This window comes from Haemaphysalis longicornis, unplaced genomic scaffold (assembly GCF_048455015.1).
Source record: "Haemaphysalis longicornis isolate Haplotype H1 unplaced genomic scaffold, Haemaphysalis longicornis Haplotype H1 scaffold_12, whole genome shotgun sequence".
Classification (NCBI taxonomy): Eukaryota; Metazoa; Arthropoda; class Arachnida; order Ixodida; family Ixodidae; genus Haemaphysalis; species Haemaphysalis longicornis.
The window spans coordinates 98,295,419-98,309,054 of record NW_027526225.1 but is presented as its reverse complement, the minus strand read 5'-3'; the positions used below and the strand labels follow the sequence as shown (position 1 = coordinate 98,309,054).

The 13,636-nt window shown below is 46.4% G+C and overlaps 1 protein-coding gene and 1 long non-coding RNA gene across 4 annotated transcripts in view; one reads left to right on the top strand and one right to left on the bottom strand.

Annotated features, from left to right (window-relative positions):
* The window catches only part of LOC144163053 (uncharacterized), a 487,499-nt gene that overhangs the window by 292,270 nt on the left and 181,593 nt on the right, over window positions 1–13,636 (top strand). The window lies entirely within an intron of this gene.
* The window catches only part of LOC144163049 (UMP-CMP kinase 1-like), a 39,251-nt gene continuing 29,034 nt past the window's right edge, over window positions 3,420–13,636 (bottom strand). For all 3 annotated transcript variants that reach the window (XM_077693841.1, XM_077693839.1, XM_077693840.1), the window contains exons 6-7: window positions 9,905–10,004; window positions 3,420–3,839 (exon numbers count right to left, since the gene is read on the bottom strand). In XM_077693841.1, coding sequence (XP_077549967.1) covers window positions 3,798–3,839; window positions 9,905–10,004 — 142 coding nt within the window. In that variant the 3' untranslated portion in view covers window positions 3,420–3,797. The remainder of the gene's footprint in view (window positions 3,840–9,904; window positions 10,005–13,636) is intronic.

Genomic DNA, 13,636 nt, shown 5'->3' with positions numbered 1-13,636 from the left:
TAGCCACAGAAAGAGAACATTGCACACGACAAGGCCCCTCGGATTGCAAATAAATTGAAGGGTGCAATGAGTAAAGCGGCTAGCAAGGCGCTAGTATACTTGGAGAACTCTGACACTTGGAAGTTTTTCAAGAGTGTGTGGTGCTTGGATCCCCAGCAAGTCGGGTGTCTCTCAGAGAAGAGATCAGAGTTTGGGGCCGTTCCTGGATTTATAGCCCTAGCTGCTGAATGGCACCTGAAGTCTGCCCAAGACCTCAAGTCTAGTGACAGGGACTTGGCACAATTTCTTTCTAAACAAGAAAAGCCAGGTGAAGATTTTGATGTCCTGCCTTTCTGCGCTGGGATGGAACACCTGACTCCAACACTTTCTTCCATTGCCCTTAAATCCCTGTCAATCATTCAGTCGCTATGGTGACATCGTGCCTCACAAGCGCCATTCTCTTGGTGAAGAAAGCACAAAGCATCACCAGATGCTCAGCCACAACAGCTTCCTTCAGTTGTAAATAAAATCTAGCATGTTAGGAGTCTGAAGTGTCTAATAAATGAACTGTTACATATACCTTATGCCGTTTCAATGTTGTCGCGGAATTTTGCAGATTTCCCTATCTAGAATCGCAGAATTTGAAATGTTCCACCGCAAAAAGTAAGGGGCTCTACGCATGCATTAAACAGTGCATGCCAGTCCGTACCGTTGGTTGTACTACAAGAATACAGTTGAAGCTTCTCCCAGTCCTCTTTGCCGCCAACCGATGTTGCTTCGTGCAAAGTAAAGTCCTTGGTTATGGACATGCATTTCTACCAATCTCGGTACAAATTAGGCTACAAAATTACTCACTAATTTTGGTTTTACATGTGCAAACAAAGCACCCCTTCGAAATCTGTCCGCAACATGAAAAAAGTAACGTGTTGCGTCTGCACAGAAATGTGCAACTGGTGAGGCCAAGCCATTTAACTGTTACAACAGTACATTCAGTTTTGCGCTGCTGAGCACGAGGTCGCGGGTTCGATTCCCGGCCGCGGCGGCCGCTTTTCTGATGGAGGCGAAAAGCAAAAACGCCCATGTGTACGAGATTTCGGCGCACGTTAAAGATCCCCAGGTGGTCAAAATTAATCCGGAGCCCTCCACTACGGCGCGCCTCATCGCCTGCGTTGCGTCGGCGCGTTAAACCCCACAATCAATCAATCAGTACATTCAGTTGATTGGCACCCATACAATCAATGAGCAGTTCAAACAAAAAAAAAAATTGGCGCAGTTTTCACTCATGGTGCAGGGCTGGAGAAACAGCAGAGCTGGGGCCTCTCTCCATCTGCCAGAGACCCGGCTGCGTAATTCCCAACGCTTCGCTGCACAGAGAATCCACGTGACATGTCTGTTCGTGCGATGCAGACAGTAATTAAACGTGGTCATTGGCTGCGTCCCAAATCTAAAGCGATGCAAAACATACCAAATCAGTATTATTAACAAAAAAAGACGCGTAGGTTTGAGTTTAGAAAAAACATTTAATTTGTAAAAAAATTAAGCAATGAGACAGACCTGCTGGGGCTCGAACCCAAGGCGTCAGCGCCAGTACTCAGTACTCAACATAAAGACTCTGGAGCCCGGACGGGGGCTTGTTTTAGCAGGCGCTCAAAAGAATAGCGCGCGCAGTGACATCGCACATGTCCCGTGGGTGCTCTGTGCAGCGAAGCGTTTGTAAACACGCCACCCGGCTATGCTCTTGCATCATCATCATCATCCCACTAGGTCCACTGCAGGACAAAGGCCTTTTCCATCGACCTCCAACCACTCCTGTCTTGTGCCGCTAGAGTCCATTCTTTGTCTCCGAATTTCCTTACTCCGTCCCGCCATCGAGTAATTGCCTTCCTCTTTTTCTAGGCCTGTTTTTTGGTGTCCACTGTCACCCTGGTAGTCCACTGACTGTCATTTCATCTGACCACGTGGCCAGCCCAAGTCCATTTCATTTTTTTTTTTTCTCAAAACTATCTTCTACTCTAGTTCGTTGTCTGATCCAGGAGGCCCGTTTCCTGCCTCCAAGTGATAATCCAGTCATTATTTGTTCCTCGGCCCGTTGAGCCGACCTACGTTTGCTGCAACAAGTTTGCGCTCTTTACGTCATCACCTCACGTTTATTTCCGAGCTTGCCGCTGAACGTTCTCCACGAGACTGGCAGGCTTAAATTGTTCTGTCCACAGGCTTTCATATCTCTCCCAAGGTGGACCACGTTAGCACCCGCTAAAATCCGCGGCCAAGTCCAAAGCCAACACCCGCACTATGAACCCAAAGGAAATTCTGTGCGCCCGGAATGCGATGATAGCTCTATCGGATTGACGCTGGTTTCATAACGCGAGGGACTCAGGTTCGATTCCAACCATCGGAAGAGTTTTTTTTTTAAAGACGATAGACGATAGTCTTTCTTGGGGTACTTAAGGGCTCATTAAGAAACACAATTATGCACCAATATTGCCAAATTTTCTTACGGCGTGAAATGCTTCAGTAACATCTCTAAAACAACAATCTTTGCGAAAAGGGTTTACGACGCATAATCACTCTATGTGCAATGCCCCATACTTAAGGCATTTGAGGTGCATTCCGCAATAAATTCAGAGTCACTGACACTGTAAAACCCTCACCACTGTCTCCGCCTGAACCAAGCACGACACAGACATCCTCATCACTCACGCTTGCACGAGAAAGCCGCTCCACAATTGAGCACAGATAGGGTCATGTTTCTTTAACGCGTGGTAAACACAAGGCACGCATTCCGCCATCTAGTGTGCAAATTCTCATTCGATAAAAGCGCCAATGACGAAACCTGTGCTTCCATCTATGCTTCGCATAAAAAAGCACCATTTGACGAGCTGGGCTCGTCCAAAATCCTCTTGGAACGTAGCGGAAGGCCCATGACGACCACAGGTCATTTCCGGACATAAAGAAATAACTAACAAAATGTGCAACTAGTTTGAAAGTAGGATGACTGTATGGCCTGTAGTTTAAATAATGATTGCTTCTTTCAATATTAGTAATTTGTTGTCTCCTGTATAAGATCAGATTGTAGTTTACTATTTTCTGTTGTGTTCTCTGAAAGAAAGAACATTTCCCTTCCTAGGCTGTATTTGTATGCTTATTTTCTAGGTTGTATTTCTTGCCTGTTGGTTTTCTAGTTTTTGTACTTGTACGCTTATGTTCTGGGTTATATTTCTTGCCTGTTGATTATCTGGTTTTGGGTTAACTGCTTTCAGATGAGACTGCCAAGCCTCAGGGCTTATGCTGACTGGATATGCACATGTATGTTTTTATTTGGACGAATAAACTTCGTATCTTATGTCGTCATGGGCAAAAAAGTGGCGACCACTCATGACGAGCCTAGGTCGTCATAAGCCCAGGGGTTAACTAGCAAAGAAGGAACACAAGCCATTACATAGCTTATATTTCCAGCATTGCCACCCTCTCAGCTTCTTTATTTTGGTTACTGCCAAGTACAAATAATGCCCTCGGATAAGAAAGAGGCGTCAGACAATGTTCATTTGGTCCTTAACAGAATCTCACATGGGTTTAATGCAAAGCTCACCAAAAAGGAGGAAAAAAAAAACACACAAAGTGCAGATCAGCCCTGAACTCGACACCACGTATTATTTTAAAGCATGCACACGCACTGGCTTAACTGGGAGTGCCACATGACTTGTCCAAAAGAACCTAAAATACTTTGCGGTAGTCTTATGTATACAAATAAAAAATCTCTTAATTAAGCAAGCCAGCAGCGATGGCAGCTTCACCGGTAAGCTACAGGCGTCAGCGTCTCACTTGGCATCTTCAAAGTGCTTCGCGACACCTTCGAAGACCTGTAATGGGAACAGTTTAGTTATTCACTGAACACAGCCTTCCAACGGATTGTTTCAAGTGTTAGTGTTTCAAACAAGGGTGCAGCCTTCTGCTTTGCCAGTAACACACTTTGAAGGATATGCGTATCAGGGTGGTACGACGATAATTGAAACGCTTCAAACTTTTTTCCTGAGCGAACCGCCACTCTGTTCGCGCTCAAACTTCACACGAAGGTCGAATTTTGTGGTCTATTTTGTTTGACACCGGGAACAACGACAGTAGGTACTTACCTGTTTATTCTAAAAAAGAATAAAAACAATTTTCGCCTGTGAGAAAATGGCGGCCAATTTGAACGTGCGAGCGAGTGCAAGCTGTTCTTGGAACGGAGGTGCCCCCTGGGGTATGCAGAGCGAAATGGACGATGATGATTCACGCCAGGAAGGAGCCAAACGAGGTAGCAGACGATCAGGAAATGTGAAAGCTGGTGAGGAAACAAATTATTGGTAATGATGAACCGTTGGAATATTTTATTGTGATTGGTATCAGTTGTTATGCAACTATTTGTGATCATCGTAAACCAGGGCCGAGAGATTTCCTGATCGTCTGCTACCCCATTTGGCTCGTCCCTACCGTGAATCCCAAACGTTCGTTTCGCTCTGCATGCGCCAGGTGGTGCCGCCGTTCCAAGATCAGCTTGCACTGGTTCGCATGTCCAAATTGGCTGCCATTTTCCCATAGGCGAAAATCGTTTTCATTTATTTTCAGAATAAACAGGTAAGTACCGCCATTCCTCCAAGTGTCAAACAAAACAGACTGCAAAATGCGAATTTCGTGTGAAGTTTGAGTGCGAACAGCGCGGCGGTTCGCTCAGGAAAAAAGTTTAAAGTGTTCCAATTATCATCGTACCACCCTGTACAAAGCACAATAGTTGAGTCTTTCTCTGAGAAAGTTGTTGAGCCCATAAAAATTCAGAAATAAACCACCTGACTGAGACTGCGAGCACAGAAGTGAGAATTCAGAGTACGGCTTGCGGAGACCGTACTCATTCTTGGTTTCATCCATGATCGAGTACTCATAGTAGCTTTACAAAGCCTGCACCATTGTAGCTACTGTTGAATTTTCACATTTACCTGTATTGGTTAACATTTAACTACTTGTTCGTGGACAGTTCATACAGGTTAGAAGTGGTCACAATCCGCCAAGCCATAATGCTGTTACAGCCGACGTTATTGTAATGTGAAGCTAACCATAAAGATAACGGAAGGAAGACAGCACTGGTGAATAAACTTTTCCCACGAAAATAAAAAAGAGAGAAAGTTCGTAAATTGGACACACTCAAATCATGGTCCACACACTCTTGACTTCAATTTATTAAAGTAATTAGGCAACCCTTATGACTCTTTTTAGAGTCTTACGAATTCTTTGTTGTCAGCCAGGTCAGAAGTAACATTAGATTCTACTCCTCATTGGATTCAAAACTTCCAACCCCTCCAAATCCATTCTCTTTAACGATGTTCACAGCCCCCTGTGTAAGATGGACTTGGGGCCAACAGACGATGCTACAAATCCAAACTTTTACCACTTTGATGACAAGCAATACCTGCAGAATATTGATTGTTATGGGGCCACAAGGGAAGCTGTATTTGACACTGTGCAAGCCCACTATTGGCTGCCACGTTGTACAGACTGGTAAAACCTCGAAGTTCCGTCACTTTTTCTCGTAAATTTCCCAAGGACCAGAGTCCGAGAAAAACTAACCGCATTTTTTTTAGCCTAATAATTTTTTTTTGTGGTCTAATAACTGACGTGCAACGTGTAGCAGCGAAGCTGACTGTGCCAAAAGCAGCTTCGTGACCCGTTTAAGTACACACCTGAAATAATGAAGTTCTTTGACTATCTATCCTGGACTCACCACAGACAGTTCATTGGCAGCACTCTTTTACCATAAAAGTACATCTTAAAAAAATTGGCCGCGTGTCTGTTCACTCTACTGCGAATTTCATCAAGACCCGATAGCCTTCACCACCTTTCACCATCACTGATGAGTGCCATGGTTAAGAAGCCACGAAGAGAAAATACAACTTCGTTTAATTTGAAAGAACTAGGATTCAGTATCTCAAGCTCCATTACAGCCACAAAAGATGTTTTTTAACGAAAAAAAGTGAGAAGTATTTAACAACTTTCAAATTTTGCGCCACAGTGACATGTTATGAGCAAGAATGACGTCATACGGGCCAACAATAAAACATAATTTTCAGTGTGTTAACTGCACGTTAGCATTCAAGTGATGTGGTCAAATGGAACTAGAGGCCCCATTACAGATGTAGTCATTTGTCATCGCGACAAGTCAGTTAGGCGGCCGCCAATCGCACAAACAAGGTTCCGTGACATCATAGAAAAGTTGCGGGAAATTGGCTAGGGGGTTGCGACTGCTTCACACGTTTTCTTTAATATTTCCGTTATTTGTTCGAAGATTGCAATGATATTGGTATCATTGTTATCGGGACTAAGCAGTATTTCTAATAAACCCAACTTGTATTTTGTCTTCATGGCTCCTTTAACTCTTTCGCTACCGCGCCTATCAAAATCGATCAATTTGATCGATACTTTTGGGAGCGCCTTTTCATAGCGTTTCAGGCGTTTCTCGAACAAGTAAAGCTGTTCGGAGTTAGATCAGAAAATGGCCTTTCAAAATCAGTTTTGTTTTCATTTTTGCAACGGAAACATGATTTTTGACACGCTTTTGAATCACCTGGTTGTGGAAAAGGGGCGTGGTCATCGCGCCTCAAGGCTACCAACGAAGAATGCGTGCAACTTGTAATTACTCTGCACCAGCGCTTGTTTTTTGCGCTATCAGGGCGTGAATGGGGAACTAGCAAACGATTTTCAATCGTCAGGTTCACGCTCTGACAGTAATAATCCCAGAAATCGGCTGAAAATGTCAAGCAGTGCCTGGTTGCAAAGCTACTTTATGATTTTAGGCAGTTTTATTGCCTTTGCGCAAGTTGTCCTAAGTACTCTGGTAGTTCTACTTACCCCAGGACCATTCCCAAACAGTTTACAACAGTTTTGGTTTCGTTTCTGCATCGCGAAATTCATATTTAGCGCAACTACGCAGTTACCCAACTTCAAGGCTAACTGCCATGGCGCCTGAAGCGTCTGCGACTGATCCTCGAACAAAGCACGCCGCTCCTCATTTCCCCCCACCCTAACCCGATTTCTGCGATAAGAACTTCAGATGCAAGTCAAAAGGTCACACCCAGTCGCCAGATATCTGTTCCGCCGAGGACAGCGCTTCAAACCGGCCTTACACTGCCAGCTGTTCGCCTTCCAGTTTCGTTTTCATGCGAGGGTATATCCGGGTGTCTAATGTTGCTGCTTAGTTGAACTGTCTATTCGGACGGAGTCTCTGATAAGTTTTTGTACTGTTTCATTTGAAAAATGTTAGGTGGCGCTGCAATAGAGGAGGCTCGTTGTGCTGATCTTTTTTAGCGCGCGACTGCTACTCGGCCAAAGATCGCAGGGGACGATTCTAGCTCATCGTACCTCATTTTTGCGAGCAAGGCTACAATTGCGAGTAAGAAGATGATAATAAAGCTCAGCTTTATGTTTTGAGAGATAACTGACCGTGAACGACAACAAACATCAGCCACGGCGTTCCGTTTTCAACTTCATGCATGTTTTTTTCTGCATCGCGTGCTTGTCCCAAATATTGTGCTCGCTGTAAATGCAAAGTCAGCCATTGACAAGATGTTTTTACGTTATGTGGGGGCAAATTGGTGCCTCTGATAACGTCAAACCGCCAGATTTATTCCAAGGAACCACCCAAAATTGCACAGTTTGAATTAGAGGTTGGGCTTCACCGCATGACACGAGCACCGTGCGTGCTAACATTTTTTTTTATATCTGAAAAACTGTTCCGCGCAAGTCGACATTTTTTAAGTGCGATGCACTTTATAAGCGACCCTGAATCCGCCGTCCGCATTGCTCCTCCTCCTCTCCCCTAGCAACGGCGCGAGGAGCGGAGAGGAGCGTCTGTAGCAACGGCGCAGCGACGTCACACCCCACGTGACCCGCGCGCGCTCCGCCTCCCGCGCCGTGGCTGCGTGCGCCCGCGCCGGCTCCCGCACCGCTCCTCGCGCCATAACGTCACACTCCCACGTGACCGCGCGCTGGTGCCTTTGCGTCTGCTCCCCCTCTCCTCGCGCTGTGACGTCACATGCTCTGCAGCTGGCGCGCCTCTCCCCCCGTTAGGTTTGCACTCACCCTCGGCGCGCGCCTCTCCCCTCGCCTGACAGCTCCCCCTCGCCGGTACTGCGCCTCTCAAGGCGATGGCAGAATTACTACGCCGTGTACTCTCGGCGCAAGAAATGCATTCGCACTTCCTCACGATTCCCTTCGGGGAGGTGGGGGAAATTTTTTTTTAGGGTGTGTTTTTGAAATGTTTCCCTGCAAAATGTATATTCTAATTTTTTTCTACTACCGGTGGTTTGATATACACAACTCCTTTTTTATCATTTTTTTCGACAACTTGACAAAACTTTTGATTTTGATATTTTTTTTTCACAACTATATATGAAAACCTTTAAAAAACTGGTGTTATTGGAAAGGCCGTTAAATAATCTGCATTTTGTGCTCCTGCAATTAGTGCCTAAATAATTTTTTAGCAGAAAAAAAAATGTTTTCTTGGACCCCCCAAAATTGGTCAATTTTCTGCGGTAGCAAAAGAGTTAAGAGGGCACACTGGTCTTAACCCACAAAAGTTTATTTTTACAGTTATGGCGATGCAAATTGCGAGGCATACATAGTTTCTCATTCTGAATGCAGATATAAAATTTGTGTAAAACGCTACTGCTCAAATTTATTTGGATTTTTATATTTGATTTTTTGATAGCTCTGGTAAAAAAAATCCCCCCACCTCCCCGAAGGGGATCGTGCGGAAATGCGAATGCATTGGGTGCACCGATGAGTGCGGTGCGAGTAATTATTATGTAGAGAGGGTACGCGGAGAGGAGAGAGAGACCCGCGCAACACGCCCGCCCCGCGCGCGAGCTCTCTCTCCCGCCGAGCTCCGCGCGCGAGCTCTCTCTCCCGCCGAGCTCCGCGATGCGAGCGCCCTCACACGCCCTCACATGCTCCTCCTCACCCCTTGCCCTCCGCTAATCCCGCCCAAGCTACCACCTGCTCCGGTTGCTAGGCGCGCCACAGCTGTTGCTAGGGGCGAGGAGGAGCGCGGAGAGATAACACCTGCGAGCGCACGCCGACGGCGCACAACAACCCCCGACTAAGAAATGCATTCGCATTTAAAGACTGTAGCGGCGCGGGTCCGCCGCGCCGAGACGACGACGACGAAGGCAGAACTACGAGGCGCGCGCTCACGAGCGCTTGCGCTGGAGGAATGCAGGCGCACGCCGACGGAGCACGACAACCCCCGACTAAGAAATGCATTCGCATTTAAAAAAACTGCTTGAAGGATGCAGCTGTACAAGGTGTCAGTGAAATGTGCACAAATCAAGGAGTGCAATGAGACTAACATTATCATTCTATCTGGTCTGTAGCAGAAGTTACAACCATTTGAAGTTCGGGCTTGAAAGGTGGAAACCAGAAAAACCGGTTCGGCCTTCCAGGCCCAAACTTCAAACAGTCGTAACTTCTGCTACAGATCAGATAGAATGACACCGTTAGTCTTATTGCACTCCTTGACTTGTGCACAGTTCACTACTACCTTGTTCAGCTGCATCACTCTGGCAGTTTTTTTTACAAAGGCTGTCAAAAAATCAAATATAAAAATCCAAATAGCTTTGAACTCTGCCATTTTACACACAAACAAATTTTATATCTACAATCAAGATTAAAAACTACATGTGCCCCGCAATTTTCATCATCATACATAACTGTAAAAATAAAGTTTTTGATAAAAGATCCAGTGCCCCCTTAACCGCGTACACACCGACAAAATAACTGCCCCTTTTTTGCCCACTTTCCCGCACCAAGTAGTATTGTACTGCTGAAGAGCCACATTTTTTTGGTTTAGCAAGCACTTTCCACATTTTCCTTAGGCAAGCAAGACTAGAGGCATGCCTACCACGTCTGGGTCGTTGCAGCTCGTGTCGGCCGTCCTGACCAGTTTGAGCTTGTTGTAGTAGTACACAATCGGCAGCGTTGCGTCGCTGTACGTCTGGAACCTGCACACAACAGCACCGGCTATCTTCGTCAAATACTCAGACCAGACAGTCTATCTGGCCGGCTTCGTTAGGCAGCTAACCAAATGAACCATATTGTTTGTAGACAACACGCCAAAGTGACATGACAAGGATTCAAGCCTTGGCTTTTGCTCCCCGATGCAACCACACAGTAGTGTTGGCCACTGGCAATTCAGGAAGTGACATTAATATTGCCGACACGTGTTTTGTTCAAAATTTAGTAGGCTTCTTACAAGTGTTATAAAAAGAATTACCATTGCAGTTTATGAGATTACTGTGTAACTAAACTTAGATAAAAAAAATTAAAGCCGTTCCACTCAATGTGAAAGATGTCGGAAATGAGTGCAGAGCAGTGACTCGCCATAATGGGCTGTAGCACTGTTATCCGCTCACTGCTAGCACCCAATGCAAATCAAATTTCCCGCTTTCGCAGAGCTTTTTGCAGTATTTTTAGGCAGACTATAGGAAAAAAACGTTTTTAAGAGGTTGAAATTTTGAGTGCAGTTGGCCTTTAAGACCTCGTTTTAATGAAGGTAAAATTTCCCCGCAGTGGGTATAACGAACTTTTTTTTTCCCGCAACGAGCACTTACGAACAACCATTTTGGTACCTGTCAGATCAATGTCTTATAGCACACCACAGTTTACGTCCCATCACGGAGTTGGCAATTCAAAAAACTTGCATTCCCTAAGGGCCGCCAACTCTATCGTGCTGAAATGGCTACAAGCACCTGGCAACACCCGCGAGCGTGTGCATCACCCGGCCTCCCCTTTCTTATGGACCCACTGTGTGCGTGGGGAGTGCCAAGCCGCCGGCTGCAGCTTTGTTGTTGCTTGACGTTGCTTGCATGGGCATTATGTTACTGTTTCTATCGGTTCGATCGTGAGAGCTCCCGCTGCCAGAAAGGAGATGGCCGACGGCAACGACAAACAGAAGCGCAAAATGATATAAATCGAGCAGAAGGCGGCTATGCTGAAAGCCGTACAGTGTGGTGCAAAAAAAAAAGTGGTCGAAGGTTTCAGCATAGTGTTGAGCACACTGCCGATGATTTTGAGCAGCAAAGACGCTGTCACCGGTGCTGTTGCACAGGCGTAACAGAAAGGTGACAGAAGCTGCGAGCCCCCGCCTTGGAAGATGTAGAAAAGGCGGTCATCAGGTGGCTTTTGGATGCACGAGCATGCGGCATTCCTGTAAGTGCAACACTGTTGCAGCGTAAAGGGAGGGATTTCGTGTGCGTCATGAGTAGGGTTGTTCGTTGTCGGGTTTTATATTTTTTAAAACCAGGGGGTAAAAATCGGGTGGTATTTTTCAAACTGGCAATTAGGGAGAAATCTTTTAGATGCGACGCTGAGAGGAGCATCTCTTGCCGGCGGCCCTGTCCTGCGTGCGTCCGTCGTCCGCGTCCGCACAGCTGCGTCTCTCCTCCGCTCGCCTCCTCTCCTCTCTCCGATAGCGAACACTCTCTCCCAACATCTGCAATCGCGCTGCGCGCGGCTGCGCACTGTGCGCATGTGCAGTACTCTCTCTCTCCGCGGTCTCCTCTCCTTCGGGCGCGCTGCGCATAGAAGCGGAGAGCCGCGCTCCGGCCGGTCTCTCAGTCGACGGTCGTCCGCGCTTGCGCTTGCGCTTGCTCTCTTGCCGTACCAGACGATTGCTTGATGCGACGCCAATGGAACCCCCTTCAGCGTCGCATAACACCAGGGTTCCCGCAAGGGGAGGTGGGCGTAATGTTTTTTTTTTTTTGTAAAATTATTCCGAAATTTGGGTTCTTCCGGGTTGAATTTAGAGAAGTACTAAGTAATACCCTCTGTTTATTTTATCAGAAGGTATCACGAGCTTCTTAACTTTAACGCGTTAAAATTGGTGTTTGTCTCAAGCTGGTTATCGGGGAGAGGGTCCCATCAGGGCTTTCTAGCAAACACCCTCTGAAATTTGGCATTTGTTTGAAATGAATCAGTAATGATGACCGTAAAGAGCATTGATAGTCTCCAAGAAATGAAACATTTCATTCACTAAAAGCTGGCAATCGACCTTGTACACATCCTTGTTTACATACATTATCATCTGTACGCACAACATGTTGGTCTCCATTCGAGACATGTCCGATCGTTGAACGTATCTCAGCCGGGACAAATTTCTTTTGACATCACAGCTTCCATGAGCTAGGCACAACGATGTCAGTGCCACATCTGCCAACCTGCAGTAGCAAGCGGTAGAGTCATGCCAATACTCAATGAGTTGAAAAGCCATGTTTGCGGGGCTTGCTTCCAGCAAGTGCTGGTTAAAAGTGGCGAACCGTCAGCACACGATTGTGCAGATTGCTACTTTGAAAAGGTCCATTTGGGGAGAAATTGGGGTTAACCCGATTCCTGAAACATGTTCCGAGAGTAAAATTCGGGTAAAATCGGGTTTTTTCCCGGAAACGAACAACCCTAATCATGAAGAACGGTCATTTTGTGGCGCGTGCCGGCTGGTTGCAGCTGGTTCTGTAGTCCAACCACAAGGCTTGGACTACAGAAATTTTCCCGCAACGGCTGCGGGAGTGAGACAAGCAGCTGGGCAACCAGAACTGAAAGATCTGCCTCGTCCTGGACAACTGCCTGGTCTGCCACACTGCCACTGTGCTCAAGAATATCGAACTGTGCTTCTTGCTACCAGACTGCAGGGCAATTGCGCAAACCCTGAAGCAAGGGGTTATCATGAGCTTTTAGTCGGGCTACTGCAAGCATGCGATCAACTGCATTTTGCTCAATATGACCACAAACCATCATCATCATCATCAGCCTGTCTACGCCCACTGCAGCGCAAAGACCTCTTTCATAGATCTCCGATTATATCCCAGTCCTGTGCTAACTGCAACCAATGTATCCCCGCAAACTTCTTCATCTCATCTGCCCACCTAGCTTTCCGCTGCCCCCTACCATGCTTGCCTTCTCCAGGGATCCACTCTGTTACCCTTAATGACCAACAGCTACCTTGCCTTCGTATTACATGCCCTGCCCACGTTTATTTCTTCTTAATTTCTACTAGTATGTCCTGAACATGCATTTGTTCCCTGACCCACTCCACTCTCTTTTTGTCCCTTAACGTTACATCCATCACCTCCTGTTCCATTGCTCGCTGATTGTCATAAATTTAAGTTGAACCCTCTTAGTGAGCCTCCAAGCTTCTGCCCCGTAGGTGAGTACCGGTAAGATGCAGCTGTCACACACTTTCTTCTTCAGGGACAATGGTAGGCTGCCATTCATCATCTGAGAATGCCTGCCGAATGCACTCCACCCCATTCTTATCCTTCTAATTACCCCTGCCTCATGATTGGGATCCGGGGTCACAACTTGGCCTAAGTAGATATATTCTACTACCACTTCCACTGCCTCGCCACCTATCTCAAACCGCACAAATTATGAGACCCCAACTGACCTGTACATGGTGACCGAGATGCTACGAATGGTTAACTCGCTTCGTCCGAGATGCCATGCCGCACTTGAATTTCCCTGCTCTGCAGGCAGCAGGATCGCCCATTTCTTAAATGTGGCAGTGTGCTAATTTCACCTGTTCATAGCAGCGGCTCAAAAGGTGGAAGCAAGTACGAACAAAACAAAGCATAATGAGGAG